Source organism: Mixophyes fleayi, chromosome 8, assembly GCF_038048845.1.
Source record: "Mixophyes fleayi isolate aMixFle1 chromosome 8, aMixFle1.hap1, whole genome shotgun sequence".
NCBI lineage: Eukaryota > Metazoa > Chordata > Amphibia > Anura > Limnodynastidae > Mixophyes > Mixophyes fleayi.
Window position 1 is genome coordinate 23,076,761 of NC_134409.1, and position 15,554 is coordinate 23,092,314.

The following is a 15,554-nucleotide window of genomic DNA, read 5'->3' on the forward strand; positions in this document are numbered from 1 at the left end:
GAATTTACATTAAGCCTCATGCAATTAAAAGGAAAACTGCCGTCCCCTTGCCCTCTTTTTTGACTAAGTTATCCTAAAATATTCATAGTCTTGTGCCCTAGGCCGTTGTCCCTCTCGTACAGCCCTGGTTACGGCCCTGGATAGGCTACATTCACATGAATACAAGTGCAGCCCACACAATAGAGGCTTATACTGTGTGCAGGTGACAGGAGCACTTTAGGCATAAAAAGGGTGAGTGCAAATTACTGCTGACAGTACTGATTTTTCCAGGACTGTCCCTATTTTTGGACATGAGTGGCATCACCCAAAATAAAGTAGCTTGGTGTATTGGGTGTTTGGTATTTAGACCTGAAATTCCAATCAGAAATGATGGAGGGTATCAAATTAGTCTGTAGGCAGAGTAACTCGTGGTACTCTGTCTGGTCCCATATCACATACTTGCCAACCTTTGCAAAGTTAATTCCGGGAGATCCCGGGCAGGGGGCGTGGTTGGAGGGCAGGACGCACTCAATCTCGACATTTTGGCCCCACCCCCACTCCAAAACACCATTTTGTCGCGGGGGGGGGGGGGCAAAATGATGTGATTCACCGCGAATTGCATCATTATGGCAAATAAATTCCAGTATGCGGGATATTTGCCTTCGCTCCCGGAGTTCTGAAGTCTCCCGGACATTCCAGGAGAGTTGGCAAGTATGCCATATCATAGCTATAGTGCTTTTTACACAGAGCTACTCTATTCTTTTCCACAACCATGGGTCCTCCTACCAATTAATTAGGCCCATTATCTACAGACAATTGCCTTATATAAAACATTTTTTAACTGAGATGTTCACTTCACTTTTAATTCAAATTACTTATATAATACATAGTTTTGAAACAAATGTATATTGTTTCGCTGCCTTAGGATTGAAACGCATTCACCATTCAGGTTTCACTGCTGTGGCTGCTGGGTGTATATCGTCTCTGTACCACGCGGTGGGAGCTGAAACATTCTTCATAGAAACAAACAGTATTTGTGGTTGTCTGCCAAATTACTTTAATGAAAAGAGAAGGGGGAGGGGAAGGGGAAAGTGAGAACTCAGATTACTATCTTTTCAAATTAAATACATCTGATGACATCCTGCACACATGAGCAGATATATTACAAACAACGATAATATGTAAATACAGGAGACTGCTAACAGTGTAGTGTACCAATGAAAGTCTTAGGAATCTGTATCATCAATGTTTCTTAGATGTATTCTATCAATATTGCTGCTCTCTATGTCTTTCCTGCATCTTAATTTATTACACTATTTGCTCTCTTAATTAGAGATTTTATACATTGTAATTTGTATACATAGTATTTAAGCCTCCTAGCGGTTGATCCCCTTCATCATCATCATCATCACCATTTATTTATATAGCGCCACTGATTCTGCAGCGCTGTACAGAGAACTCATTCACATCAATCCCTGCCCCATTGGAGCTTACAGTCTAAATTACCTAACATACACACACAGATAGAGAGAGAGAGAGAGAGACTAGGGTCAATTTTTGATAGCAGCCAATTAGTAGTATGTTTTTGGAGTGTGGGAGGAAACTGGAGCACACTGAGGAAACCCACGCAAACACGGGGAGAACATACAAACTCCACACAGATTAGGCCATGGTCGGGAATTTAACTCATGACCCCAGCGCTGAGAGGCAGAAGTGCTAACCACTGAGCCACCGTGCTGCCCCTTTGCATTTTGCCCTCTGATAACTGTTCACAATCCACATCAAGGAAAGTTGCTACCGGGATGGTTGTTCTTCCCTTTATTGTCTAAAACGAGGCTAGTGTGTGTGCAGTCTATACACCGAGCGATCAGACCATCGATCAGATGTTAAATCGATCGACATAAAAAGTTAGTGGTAAATTGGGCAGTGTGTACCTAGCTTAAGCAGTTGAAGTAGAAATTTAGAGGTGGCGATATGGAAAATGTAGGTGAATGGAATTTGATAGTTTTACAATCAAGGCAGTAGGAGAGGTGGCGGTATGGCATACCATCGCATACCGGCCCAGTTTGAACACTGTACAAAAGAAAAAAAATCTTACATAATATTTTATTTGTGCATATAAAATTATATTAATTAGAATTTGGTTTAAGTTTTGATTATTCTTTTAAAATAATGGAATTATACACATACTTCTTCTAAAAGTTCCAGTCCATGATGAATCACTAAAAGATGTCTCTTCTAATAGTCGGCCTGTGAGCTAACATAATAATTTCTCTCAAGCTATTGTAATTAAATAGAGATTTCCTTCCTAGCTCCTTTATTGTTGGTTAGCAAAAGAAACAAATCAGGATTTCTTCCTGAATCCTCTGTTGTTTTATTCCTGGCCTGATTGTGGTAATACCAGTTCTACTAGGCAGTTACTATGGACCTGAGTCATTAAGGAAAGTAAGGCAAAAAAAAGGAGTAAATTTGATGCTGGACAAACCATGTTACTGTAGAGATCTGCCCAAGAGCTCCGGATCCGGTGCCCGTGAAGAGGTCGAAGATGGAGGCTGCCGCTGTGTCCCTGGAGGGACAGAAGATGGCCCTGGCTGCTGTGCCCGTGAAGAGGGCGAAGAAAGAAGAGGACATTTACTTACCATTCCAGCAATCTAGCGTTGGTAAGTATTTTCTTCTTTCCGCATGTCTTGGCAGCGGAGGGAAAATGAGCCAATCAGGGCTCTCCTTCCCCTGCTGGCCAATCGGTGGCCGGAAGAGTGAGCCAATCATGGCTCACCTCTGGCCGTCTGAAAGATTGGCGCCGCGTCGAGCCAATGAGCGCTCGCGGCGGCGCCCAGTGATGACGTCGCGCCGGCAGTTATATAAGCCGCTGGGCGGCGCCATCTTGGCAGAAGTGCGGTGGCTGAGTGAAGAGAGGACGTCGAGGGACGTCCGGAGCGACGGAAGAAGACAAAGACGCCGGAAGTGGCAGGGCGCCCTTGTCAGGGCAAGGAGCTACCCTGCCACTGAAAATCACAGCCGGAGACGTCGGCGGGGAGCCCTTGTAAGGGCTAAGAGCTCCCCTGCCCGGAAGACAGCGCGGAAGACACCGGAGACGTCGGCGTGGAGCCCTTGTAAGGGCTGAGAGCGCCTCCACCCAGAACACTGCCCGAAAGGCCGCGCCGAACAGAAGAGGCGCCGCCGGCTGGAGGGTCTGGGGACCCGGAAACGAAGACTGCGGGCCCAAGCTGAGTATCCTGCGCAGAGCAGGTAAGTATACTCAGCCTTAAGTTAGGCACAAGGCCCGTGGGCAAGTCGGGCGCTAAGCCCGTGGCCACTTGGTAGGGACACAAGGAACTGGGCATAAGGCCCTGTAAAGGAAGTTAGTGGGCTTAAAGCCCAAAGCTGCATAAAGGGCACAAGGCACTTGTAGTTAGGTAGTGGGCTAGTGCCCATAGTCAGGTAGGCTGCAAGGCCTAGTAAGGCAGGGGCTAGTGCCCCTAGGTGACAGGGCACAAGGCCCTAGTTAGGGGCTGCAAGCCCATAAGTAGAAGGGCGCAAGGCCCTAGTTAGTGGCCTAGAGGCCAAAGTAGAGAGGGGGCTAAGGCCCATAGTCAGAGCACAAGCCTCTGTAGTCAGCTGGGCAGAGAGGCCCATGGTGTAGGGCATAAGGCCCTGGATGTGGTCAGTGGCGTGAGAGCCCTGAGTAGAGTAGGGCGCGGTCATGTGTGTGTGGTGAGTACAGTAGGTGTAAGACAACAGTAGAGCAGAAGGCTCCTGTTAGTGCTATATTAACCGGCTGGTTAGATAGCAGTTGTGTACTTGCGTGGTCAGCCTGCCATATACTGCTACAGAGTATTATTCCATCTGTGCGGTGAATATTGCCTTGTGTATTGTGTTTGGGGCTGTGCTGGGTTTTTTTACATGTTCAAGACGTCAGGCCCCTATTAAAGGTAGGCTCTTGTTTCCTGATTGTTTTCCTGCATTGACCTGTACTGTGGGGACAAGGTTTAGTTAAAAGCTTACACATAGCCAGGGAAAGAACACATAGTAGTTTTCCCGTCCTGTAGGTCCCTGGGGTTACGCTGGTTTCCAGAGGTGGCAGTGTGGCACAGTTCAATTGAGTTCCAGGGGCGGCCCGTGGTTCTGGTTGAGTGTCCCAGTCCTCAGTTCCGGCAGGTTCTCTGGCTGTTCCGGAGTGGGACAAGTGTTCCGCTTGAGTGGAGGCAGTCATTTCAAGTTCTGGCGGTGACAATCGCCGGTTTTGTGCGGCAGTCGACTCTCAGGTTGGTGTGCTGTTCTAGTGAGCCTCTTTCGGGCCTTGTGCAGCCGGTCCTTAAGAATCCATGGGTGACCCCATAGCAAGAGGACAGTCTTCTTGGTACGACCTGGGTGAGGGTATTAGGAACAGCCCTCTGGAATAGACCGTGAACACCGGCTGGTGTTCCCCGTAAAATACAGTGAGTAGGTCCCGGTAGTACACCACACCCAGTTACAGTTATATATATATTTAGTCGAATTGCGTTACCGGCCATTAGTAGTTGTTAGGGTTGGGTCGCCTGTTGTAGTAAGTAAGCAGTTTTGTGGGTGTACACCTTAGCCTCACCGGTAGAGTAGAGGGAGGCTGTGTGTTCTCTGTCACCCACAGGTGTCGGGAAGGAGCAGGAAAGCAAGGACCGGAGGTTGGAGTGCCCGGTGAGTATAGTGCTCGATTCCCTCTTTCGGTTAGGCCCTCACCGAGAGGTGAGTGGGGTACTTGATGCGGGACTGTTCCTGGTCCCAAGTGCTCGTAGTCCCCCGCGCCCCTGGCAAGAGAAAAACGAGGTAGCGGCAAGCAAGCTAGACTAGAGTGTCTTCGCTCATTGACGTGGTCTCTGACAGCCTTTTCCTGGTAGGCACGGCATCGGAAGCGGACAGGAGGTGACCATCGTTTGTAAGGTAAGTTCACCTGTGTGCGTCTGTCCTGTTCCCCGCAGGCGTTACATGCAAGTATGGCAAAGTAGTTTATTATTTTGCACATAATATAAATACTGGATGTTTTTTCATGTAGCACACAAATACTTTATAGCTTTATTTTTACTCAGAATTTTAAATTTGATCTACCCCAACTATAAATCTGTCCCCACATTTTAAATTTACCTCCCCTTCCAATGCAATCTGGTTTTGTCAAGGTGCAAAGTTATTCCTTTTTTTATGCTTTGCTCTCTTTAATGACTCAGGCCAATCACAAACACTTGTCTGCAATTCATTGAATCTGTGGTATTTCTTATTGCAGTCAGACCAACAAATTAAATACTATTCACCAAAATATCCACTTTATTATTTGTTGTACATGACATAAAATAAACTAAACTAAACTAAAATATATTGAATAATTGTATGACAAATTAAAATAGTTTTCACTAATTCCCTCCACATCAACATGAACTTTCCCTTCTATCTATAATCATACAATATTTGCATGAATACACAGGGCTGCCAGGAGGAATTCAGGGCCCCAGGACAACAAATTCATGGGGCCCACCTTATAGTTGAGTAAGCCCCAAAAAAATTCAGGGGTGTGGTCACACGATTGGGGGCGTGGCAATGTGCCATTAGGGCGTGGCTAACACATAAAAATCACTAGGCCCTGAATTCACCGGAGCGTGACATTTGTCCAAGCACTCCTGACTTTCAGGACATCTAGCACCCTTGTGTAGTATAGGAAGAATGCAATGTGTACAGAAAGAGTTCAGTCTTGGCCTGCGCCCACTGGGCTCACAAAACACTCACCAAACATTGGCATTGTCCCTACTAGAATCACAACATTTCACACACTGTGCTGCTCTGTCCTACCTGTTCTTCTCACTTTCACCAACTGTAGCTGCTGGTTTCTTTAGTTGTGGCTTGTCCGGATCCTGGAATGTTGGAGGACCTATTTGGGGAAAAAAATGGCTACATTTAGAAAATTACAGCAAGCCCCGGCGTTAAATCAATAGCACCCACGATTAATAATTAGGCCTTCCTCCAGCCCCAACATTAAATTAATAGTATTCACATTTAATAAATAAACCTATTTCCCTTCCTGCAAACAGCCCCAGCAATACCTATTTCCCGCAACCATCACTGCAATTAAATAATTCATAATCACATTTAATAAATAGACCTCATTCTCCCCAAACTCACCCCAACATTCAATAGCCCCCAAACTACCCCATCTTAAATAGTCCCCACTATTAAATTGCCTCACCATCACCCTACAAACAAAATAGCGCCCATTAATTAGCCACCACCTACCGCACACACACTACATTGCAACAAGCCCCTGTGCCATCACACACACATTACTGTGCCCCTTCATCACAACTACACGGTGCCCCCTTATGCTCACACTGCGCCCTTCATGCTGCCTTCCCTCCTTCTTTTCCCCTCTGTGCCTCTCCCCCTTTTTTCCCCTCTGTGCCTCTCTCCCACTTTTTTTTCTCCTCTGTGCCTCTCTCCCACTTTTTTTTCCCTCTGTGCGTATCTCCCTTTTTTTAATCCTCTGTGCCTCTCTCTCCCTTTTTTTATTCCTCTGTGCTTCTCTCTGCCTTTTTTTTATTCCTCTGTGCCTCTCTCTCCCTTTTTTTTATTCCTCTGTGCCTCTCTCTCCCTTTTTTTTTATTCCTCTGTGCCTCTCTCCCACTTTTTTTTTCTCCTCTGCCTCTCTCTCCCTTTTTTTTTATTCCTCTGTGCCTCTCCCACTTTTTTTCTCCTCTGTGCCTCTCTCCCTTTTTTTTTACCTCTGTGCCTCTCTCCCCTTTCTTTATAGCACTGTCCCTTTCTGTTTCCCCCCTTGCCTCTCCGTTTCTTTACTTACCTTTTGTCAGCTTCTTTATTTTCTCTTCTTCTCTTCTGTCTTCTCTTCTTTCTTCGTGTTGCTTTCTTCATGCTGCGGCGCTCCTCACTGATAGACGGGCGTGACTTGATGATGTCACGCCCGACAGTCAGTGTGAATGGAGAAGAGAGGAGAGGAGGGACGCGGTGCCGCGATCACGTCAGTATTGTTTGTTTTGTTTTTTTTTTTTAAAAAAATTCTTCTATCTTTCCCCACCAACGAACCCCCGCCCCACGGAAAAAAAATAAAAATAAAAAAAATTAAAAGCCCTGGCATGGCCGGGCCCGGGTAAAATATACCTGCCCCCCCCCTCTCGGCGGCCCTGATGATACATCAATACATAAGAAGCAAATTCTAGCTGCAAAGATGACCAATTTTGTTATCTTATATATAACTCTCTCTTCAATCAATAATGGATCCTCTGTCCCTAATTTAATCTCAGAATAGGACCAGGCTATAATTAACAAGATCTTATCTACTATAGCGTATGTTCTAGCTATACTAATAAATTCAAATATTGACTGTTACTATAGAGGGGTCATTACTAAGTTCTAGAACACAATCAGCTTATTTTGTAATGATAAATTATATAAAGAGATTTGATCTGCTCTCACAGCCATAGACAGGACACATTTGATGGGTTTAGGGAGCAGTCTGCTTATGGAGGTGTCCTGCCTTTATAAAAAGTATTAAATAAACAGGAGAGACTCACGTGCTACACTCTTCGAGGTGGTGTGTTCAGATTTATCCTACAATGAAATGTACACACTTTGTGCATTCACAATTGATGTGATTCTGAGTGGTATTGTTAGCCATGCAACTCAATTCTTTCTCAAATACTGTAATAATGCTGATATATTACAAACTATTCTTACAAGATAATGTTATAAAATGTCAAAACTTAGAAGTTAAGGGGATTATTTGCTAGACACTAACGTAAAATAGAAATCATATTTCTCCATACATTAATCCATAGTATCGGAAGGTCATACATCAAGGGTTAATCTGATGGTGTCTTGATGAACATTGATGCCGTGCAGGTGCTGGAAGGAATACTTGTAAGATCCAGCAAGTGCAGAGATCCCTTGCCAGAGGATTGAGTCTCTCAGACCAGTGTCCAGCAATCCTGCTCCCTGTATCTTGATCCCACTCTGTATTGACTACTGCTGCGAGCTGCCTGCCATTCTGAAAATGCTTTGTTTGACTATGATTTAAATTTGTGCCTGAAGTCTGTGTGCACTAAGACATCTTGCTACTACACACTACTGTGTCGCGTTGCACCTCTGTATTACACTTGAGGCTAAAGCTTATACTAATTGAACTGTTGCTGTGCTCAGTTCCTGCATTGGCTGTGTCTGGCTCCACCTTGTCACAGTCTGGATGTGACTGATGGCTTGCTTGCTGGTGTTGACACAGTTGAACCTAACGCGCTTCTGGTCTTCACCAGGGACCCCCGCAAGGAGGTATGGGTTTTGCTGCAAGAGATACGTAGGTCGCAGTTCTCCAAGCCAGCTACCAACGAAGTAGCGGGTACAAAGACGTAGTCGTACAGTCCAAGGTCAAGCCATGCGGGAAGTGAGGTACCAAGGGTTACACCAGAGAATAGTCGGGAAGCCAGGAGTCAGAAACCAGAAGAGATGAATCGTGCCCAGAGGGATTTCCAAAATCAAGGTCAAGAGTTGCTGGGTTAGAAGCTGCGAGGTCAGACAGAATGCAGGAACAATACTTGGAGTGCTGGAGCATAGGGAGACCTGATCCTCCCCTAAATGCTAGTGGCTGGGGCCTGATTGTTCCATGGTGATTTCGGCGGTCAGATGCAGCTGACCACTGAGTAATTACTAGTATAGCGTCCCATTGCCTAGCAACAGGACGTGAACATGCCCACACATGCGCTGGCCGGGCAGGAAATAAGGAGAGCATCCTGTTGCTAGGCAATGGGACACAGCAAAGAAGAGAAAGCAGACGAACGTCCCCGGCACCCAACAGAAGAGCGGGGACAGCGCCTGACACACCTGCTGCTATCTAGTATTGACCTGTTGCTGTGCTCCATTCCTCCATTGGCTCTATATGGTTAGACATATTGCAATCTATCCTTGAACTATTGCTATGCTCCGTTCCTACAATAACTGTGTCATGTTTCACCTGCTGCTACATAACACTGAATTATTGCTGTGCTCCGTTCCTGCTTTGCTTGAGTCCGGTCATCTACACCTGCTGTACTTTCAGGATCAGTGATACTAAGGAGACGCCAGTGGTTGATCTGCCTTCACTCCGTAGTTGTCTCTGTGCCTCATACTACAGTGTCAACGCTGCTTTATATCTCATCACTGTCTACTGTGTGCATTCTGGTCCCACTTGCTATGGGTGTCAATGCTGAAATTCTTCCAGCTTGTCCACTTCCTTGCTGGTAATTACTGATCTGATTGTGAGCACATCTTCCTGCAAGCAGTGACACTGAGTTTCATTGCAGCTTGTCATTTCATGGCCAGTGATTTATTATTCGGGTGATATATTCTATTACAAGTGACAGTCTTTCAGCTTCCATATGTATGGGGACTTATTATTACCAGGCTCTGTGAGTCTATTCCTTTTAATTTCGTACTATCATGAACTTGTGTGCCGACCAGCATGAACTTCAGTTACTTATGTGCTGCTAGTTACATAAAATCCAAATACTGATACTGATGTTCCTGGAACTTTCTGCTGCTTATCAAAAATATGAACTATACATATATCTATATATACTCCTACTTCTTGGAAAGTGTCATGTTATTATCTATGCATTGTGATTCAGCTATACTTCAGACCTAGTTGCAGTCCTGTTCTAAAGTATGAAAGGAGTGTTGCAGATGATCAGCTGTTCAAATTAAAGGCTGAACTATTATCATTTTAAACCTGTATCTCCTTGGTATTAGTCTGCTTGGTGACAGAAGCAGAGGTTCTTATCAACTGAGGTCTAGTCCTGCTTGAGTACAAAATAGTTCCTAACATACATAACATTTCATGCTTTCTATTTTCTTTAATTAAAGTTTTTTTTATATAAATCTTGTAATGTTAATATAAAAACCGTACTTTTTAGAGAGTAACGAAGGTCAATTAAATAATTACAAAAATAAATGTAAAAGTTAATTTAATATGTCTGCTGTCTGCTATGTACAGGCAAGTAATGTGTGTAAACGCTGTGTTCTTGGGTCAAAGTACACAGGTGCCTAAAACGGCCGTGTGTCACCAGCCCTGCGCTAATCTAATATCCTATTTGCTGCATAATGTTGGATAAGTCATGATGTACATTGGACATGATACTAGTTAGATACGTTGAATGTCATTACCTCTATAAAACATAAAGGGGGGGCAATCATGAAAATTGGTGAAAATGATACACAATAGAGTGCTTCTAAGAAAACAAAATCAAATACAATAAGAGATTAGCTGCTATAGGCAACGAATCCCTTTTATTTGCACCAGTGTTCATAAAGATCCTTAATGGGATCTATGCAAAGGTTCTCATATTTTAACAGAAAGTAATATATTTAAAAATTGTATTGAAAAATAAAGGTTTACCCATATTTTTGCAAGTTCTTTCTTTACCCAAAGTCAGAAAAAATATGTTTGGGATTAGAGATGAGCGAAACAGTTTGAACAAATGAATTCACAAATAAAGATTCACTCAAAACAATCAAACAAACCTCTTACAGACATTCGGCTGACTTCATCACACCTAAAATGATTATGAAATTTAAATATTCCAAAACAAAATTGAGGTTCATCGTCTAATAATAATTAGAGGTCTAATAATAATAAGCATTATCATTGACAATTTCCGGAAACTTGCAAAAATCAACGTTTCCTACATCATTTAATTTCATTTTTCACTCTAAATAACCTGTCATAATAATAAGCATTATCTGTATTACCATTGCTATGTCAGCAAAATTTCAATAAAAAGCTAAGACAATCAATTTAATTGCAACTTGTGTAACTTAACGGATAATCTACTCCATGCTGTAGATTATAAGTATATTAGAAGTCATCTTACACATATGTATCCAGTGTAAAAGCACTAGCCCCTCCAGTGTATACGAGGATACTTCCTAAATGAATATACTGAAACTGAACGTCAGTCTCTCTGTGTATTACTTGGGTCATGCAATGTGTGCTCTTGTTTCTGCAGCGTGGGGGCGCTGGTGGGCTTATCCATAGCAGCCGTGGTCCTGTTGGCATTTGTCATCACCGTTTGTGTTCTCTGCTATCTGTTCATCAGTAACAAGCCGCACAACAAACTGGATACTGGGCTGAGCCTACAGTCAGCAGGTGAGCTGGGAGTTATTCCATCTGTGGGCTATCTATATCCTATCTATGAATCTCTGTAGTTGTAGAGAAGACACCCAGCCATAGAGTACAATATGTAACGCTTTATATTGCATATAAGTACTATATTGTGCACTCAATACAGATTATGTTAGAGAACAACTGTGGTACGTGTATCTTCAGGGGAACATCAGACAGGTTCCAGGGGTACTTCCGTTACTTAAATTAAACTCTAAATACCAGTTTAATAGAGTAATGAATAAAACATTTTATTTTTCCGGAAAACAAATGAAGACATAAAAGGATTATGTGATTAAAGACATTTAGAAGCCTTTAAAACACATACTTTAGGGGGTACTTGGAATAAACTGGTACACAATAGAGGGTACATAGTAAACATTTAGCATCATATAGGGGCAGGGATGGAACATGGCTGGCTGAGCCCCATAGCACATTTTGAAGGTGGGCCTGGTACACCCCTCCGGAAGTCCTAACTTTACTCCTCTGAGCTATGGCTCGCACATGCGCAATGAAGACTTGTTTGGGGCTTCACTGAGTGTGCACTGGCCCCACAGTGCACTGGGATTACTCAGCCTCCCTCCCCTCTGGTCCCTATAGCAGCAAATCCCTATGCAGTCACGGTAGTTCCACCACTGTATAGGGGTAAAAAATACAAAGTTTAAGAAACTTTGTGACAGAGTAAACAAAGAGCAAAGTATCCAGATGCTGATAGAGCAGACACAGAGCCATGTATACAGATCACCTAAGAGCAAGCACAGAGTTATCTATCCTGATCATGATAGAGCAGACACAGAGCCATGTATACAGATCACCTAAGAGCAAGCACAGAGTTATCTATCCTGATCATGATAGAGCAGACACAGAGCCATGTATACAGATCACCTAAGAGCAAGCACAGAGTTATCTATACTGATCATCATAGAGCAGACATAGAGCCATGTTTACAGATCACCTAAGAGCAAGCACAGAGTTATCTATCCTGGTCATGATAGAGCAGACACAGAGCCATGTATACAGATCACCTAAGAGCAAGTGCAGAGTTATCTATCCTGATAGAGCAGACACAGAGCCATGTATACAGATCACCTAAGAGCAAGCACAGAGTTATCTATCCTGATCCTGATAGAGCAGACATAGAGCTATGTATTTAGAGCATGATAGTAGAGGTGGGTGAATCATATCAGCCAACCCTTATCCTTGTTTACAATAGTCTGTCCCTGGATCATCGCTGCTCTACCATATTTATACATATTATTACCTATGAAAGCTGATCCCATATAATAGAGCTCAACGATTCTCCTGGTTTAAAAAAAACCCAACAACATTGTTTAAACAAATTAATAAGTGAATAATTTGAAAAAATTTGCAACACACCCCTCTTCCCAAATCCATTACTAACTACTGCGCTAGACAGCCTGCTCTGGCTTTCCACAAGCATTGAGTCCCCCGCCATAATAAATATTGGGGCTGGTGCCTCTATGGGTCGGATGGGATACAATTAGTACTGTGAAATTCACCAAGATTCTCAAATTTTGAGCCAAAATTCATATAAATTGAGATAAACCGAATTTCTGGGGTGTCATGCACCTCTACATGACAGAGCAGACACAGAGCTGTGCATCCTGATCATGATAGCACTGTCACAGAGCCATATGCTGAGGTCATGCAAAAACTGACATAGAGCTGTGTATACAGATCTTGCTGACACTTCTCATGCTTTTCTTTAGTTCCCAACTGTCCCTAATTTGCAGAGACACTTCCAAGCTTGAAGATCTGTCTTTAGAAGCTGTTCCCGTAGAAAAACAGCTAACTGTTTATTAATGTGGAACTATCTCTTACACACAATGTAGAAAATGTAGATTTATATTATGTGGGCTGAGCCAGTGTCAATGAAATATAATGGTAGGGTCCCATGCAATGGTGTGTGCTCCACCACAAAGGGGCATGGCCAGCTTCTGGAGGGTGGGTGGCCCTCCATCCCCAGGGAGACGTGGGCAGCCCTAGAGGGGTGTCACTCATTGCTCCTGTATTGCTCTTGGGAAAAATATCTGTGATTGCTTCTATTTGTGATTGTGGACTGTGACTTGGTGGCCTGGCTTCTGACTAGTCTAATCTTTATCTTCACCTCTATTCTGCACACACTTGATACATAGCAGCATTACTTGATTGGCCTATTTGTAATTTTACATCCTGTTAAGTTAGCCCTATAGGGACTCACAATCTATAGTACAATAGATTCTGTTCCTTTGCCATCACATCCCATTCAGTACTGTAGAATTTTTTTTGTACTTGTCCATGACCCACAAAACACATTGTTTTTTTTTTTTTTTTTTTTACAATGCAGTGACTTGTCCAACAGTATAGTACAACGGAATATGCTGGTGTTATATAAATAAATGATGATGAGGATGATAATGATGACTTACACGAAGAACGGAAAGTAATGCGTCATACTTTGTTTAAGCAAAAGTGGTAGTTTTTTGTTGATGGGAGTCAAGCAAGGGACATTTTGGAATGAGTGAGCCCACGTTGGAAGTTCAGATAATAGAACTTGTGAATCTCTATCATCACCCTTATGTAATTGTGACACAGAACCCTCTTTATTTAGTCACATATTTGCAGACTTGTCAGGTCCTAGCAGTGGTGAAAATGAAGTACACTGAAATGACTGCTTGCAGCAGTTTGAGGATGAAGATTGAGATATGGTACCCAGTATCCACTGGCACTGTGTTTGTGTGTTTGTAATGCTAGTAAGAATATGAGTGAAAACACATGTCAAACACAACTCTAGTAAGAACGTGAGTGTGTATGGTGCTATAGCACAGGGCTTTCTGCTCCTTAGGTTTATGTTGTTATTTGTGAGACCCCTGGTTTTTGGCTCCTTTTCAATTTTTGTGCAGCCAGTTCTGAGATCTTGTTGGAGTCCTCAGCAGACTCCTCTCTGGTAAACATAATTCCCTAGGAACAGAGCCGGATTAACAATAGGGCTAAAGGGGCTACAGCCCAGGGGCCTCGGGCAGCTGGGGGGCCCACCGGCATTCATTGGATCGGTGGCGTCCCCGCCCCTGGCTCCGACTGTCATCTGTTCAAGTAGAACGGCAGGCAGCTAACAGCAAATGTTTTGCTGTTAGCAGCCTGCTGTCACTGAAGTACGTACGCGGCGCGCAGTAATTTCATTACTGAGTGTGAGAGTATGAGTCATAGTCTCACTCTCACGAGATCTCCTCAGTAAGGAGATTACAGCACGCCGCGGAAGCACTACAGGGAGTGTGGGGGGCCTCATGGGGGGGCCCTCACAGTACTTGTAGTCCGGGGGCCTCCCTTCCCTTAATCCAGCCCTGCCTAGGAAGGTGGCTGAGGTGGTTCTCTCTTTCCCTAGAGGCAAGCTGCAGACTTGGAGGAACTGCAGAAGTATAACACACCCTTGTTTATGGTAAGACAACAATTCCTGTTAAACATCCCTGTTTGTGTTGCTGAAGAAGATACTGTATATATCCATTCACTACTGAAGAGAAGCTGTATTTAAGTCCTGTTGCTGATTTTAAGCTGTTTTTTCATTTTGTATTTTGCATCCTGACAAGGAAATAAACTTTAGTTTATTTTAATTAACAAGACATTCAGACCCTTAGATTTATAGGTGCCATCAAAAACAATGGGTTCAATCTTCAGACTTGTTTACATGTACTCATATTCCATGATCAAAGGTGGTCAGAATAGGATGAAAATTTACCACTGTTCAATAAGCGGACATTTGGCATGTGCAAAATAGGGCAAATGTGCTCCAGCCACATTGAGTAGTGCATTGTACAAGAGAAGAAGCAATGTCAATGTCAATGAAAATGAAGTAAAGTATTGTTGAAGCATCCTCTTCCAACTTATTTAAAATTAATACAATTTAATGGGTGGCAAACATTTGCTAGTTGCACTCAATTCATTTTCAGAAACTGCTTGCAAAGTTGTATCAAATAGTGAGATTTAAAAGGAAGCAGTAACATAGTAACATAGTTGATGAGGTTGAATAAAGACATCAGTCCATCAAGTTCAACCTATTTTGGATCTCCTCCGAACCCCCTGTTTCAATCTGGAAAAATCCCTCCAGACCCAATATTGCAGTCCTATTTTTTCCCTATATCCACTACTATCCTTCATTTTAATTAACGGTTGCATCCCTGGATACACTTTACGCTAAAAATTGTCTAACCCTTTCTTAATCATATCTATTTAATTTGCCATCACAACCGTCCCTGGCAGTAAATTCCATATCTTGACTGCCCTTACTGTAAAGAACCCCTTCCTTTGCTGGTTGTGAAAATTCCTCTCCTCTAACCTTAGGGGTTGACGACCACGTATTTTATGTATAGTCCTTGGGGTAAAAAGTTCCCATGAAAGTTCTCTGTATTGATCCTTAATG

At 43.3% G+C, this 15,554-nt stretch overlaps 1 protein-coding gene across 1 annotated transcript in view; it reads left to right on the top strand.

Annotated features, from left to right (window-relative positions):
* SHISAL2A (shisa like 2A) overlaps positions 1–15,554 on the top strand; it is a 50,995-nt gene that overhangs the window by 2,903 nt on the left and 32,538 nt on the right. The window contains exon 2 of the mRNA XM_075184022.1: positions 10,986–11,125. Coding sequence (XP_075040123.1) covers positions 10,986–11,125 — 140 coding nt within the window. The remainder of the gene's footprint in view (positions 1–10,985; positions 11,126–15,554) is intronic.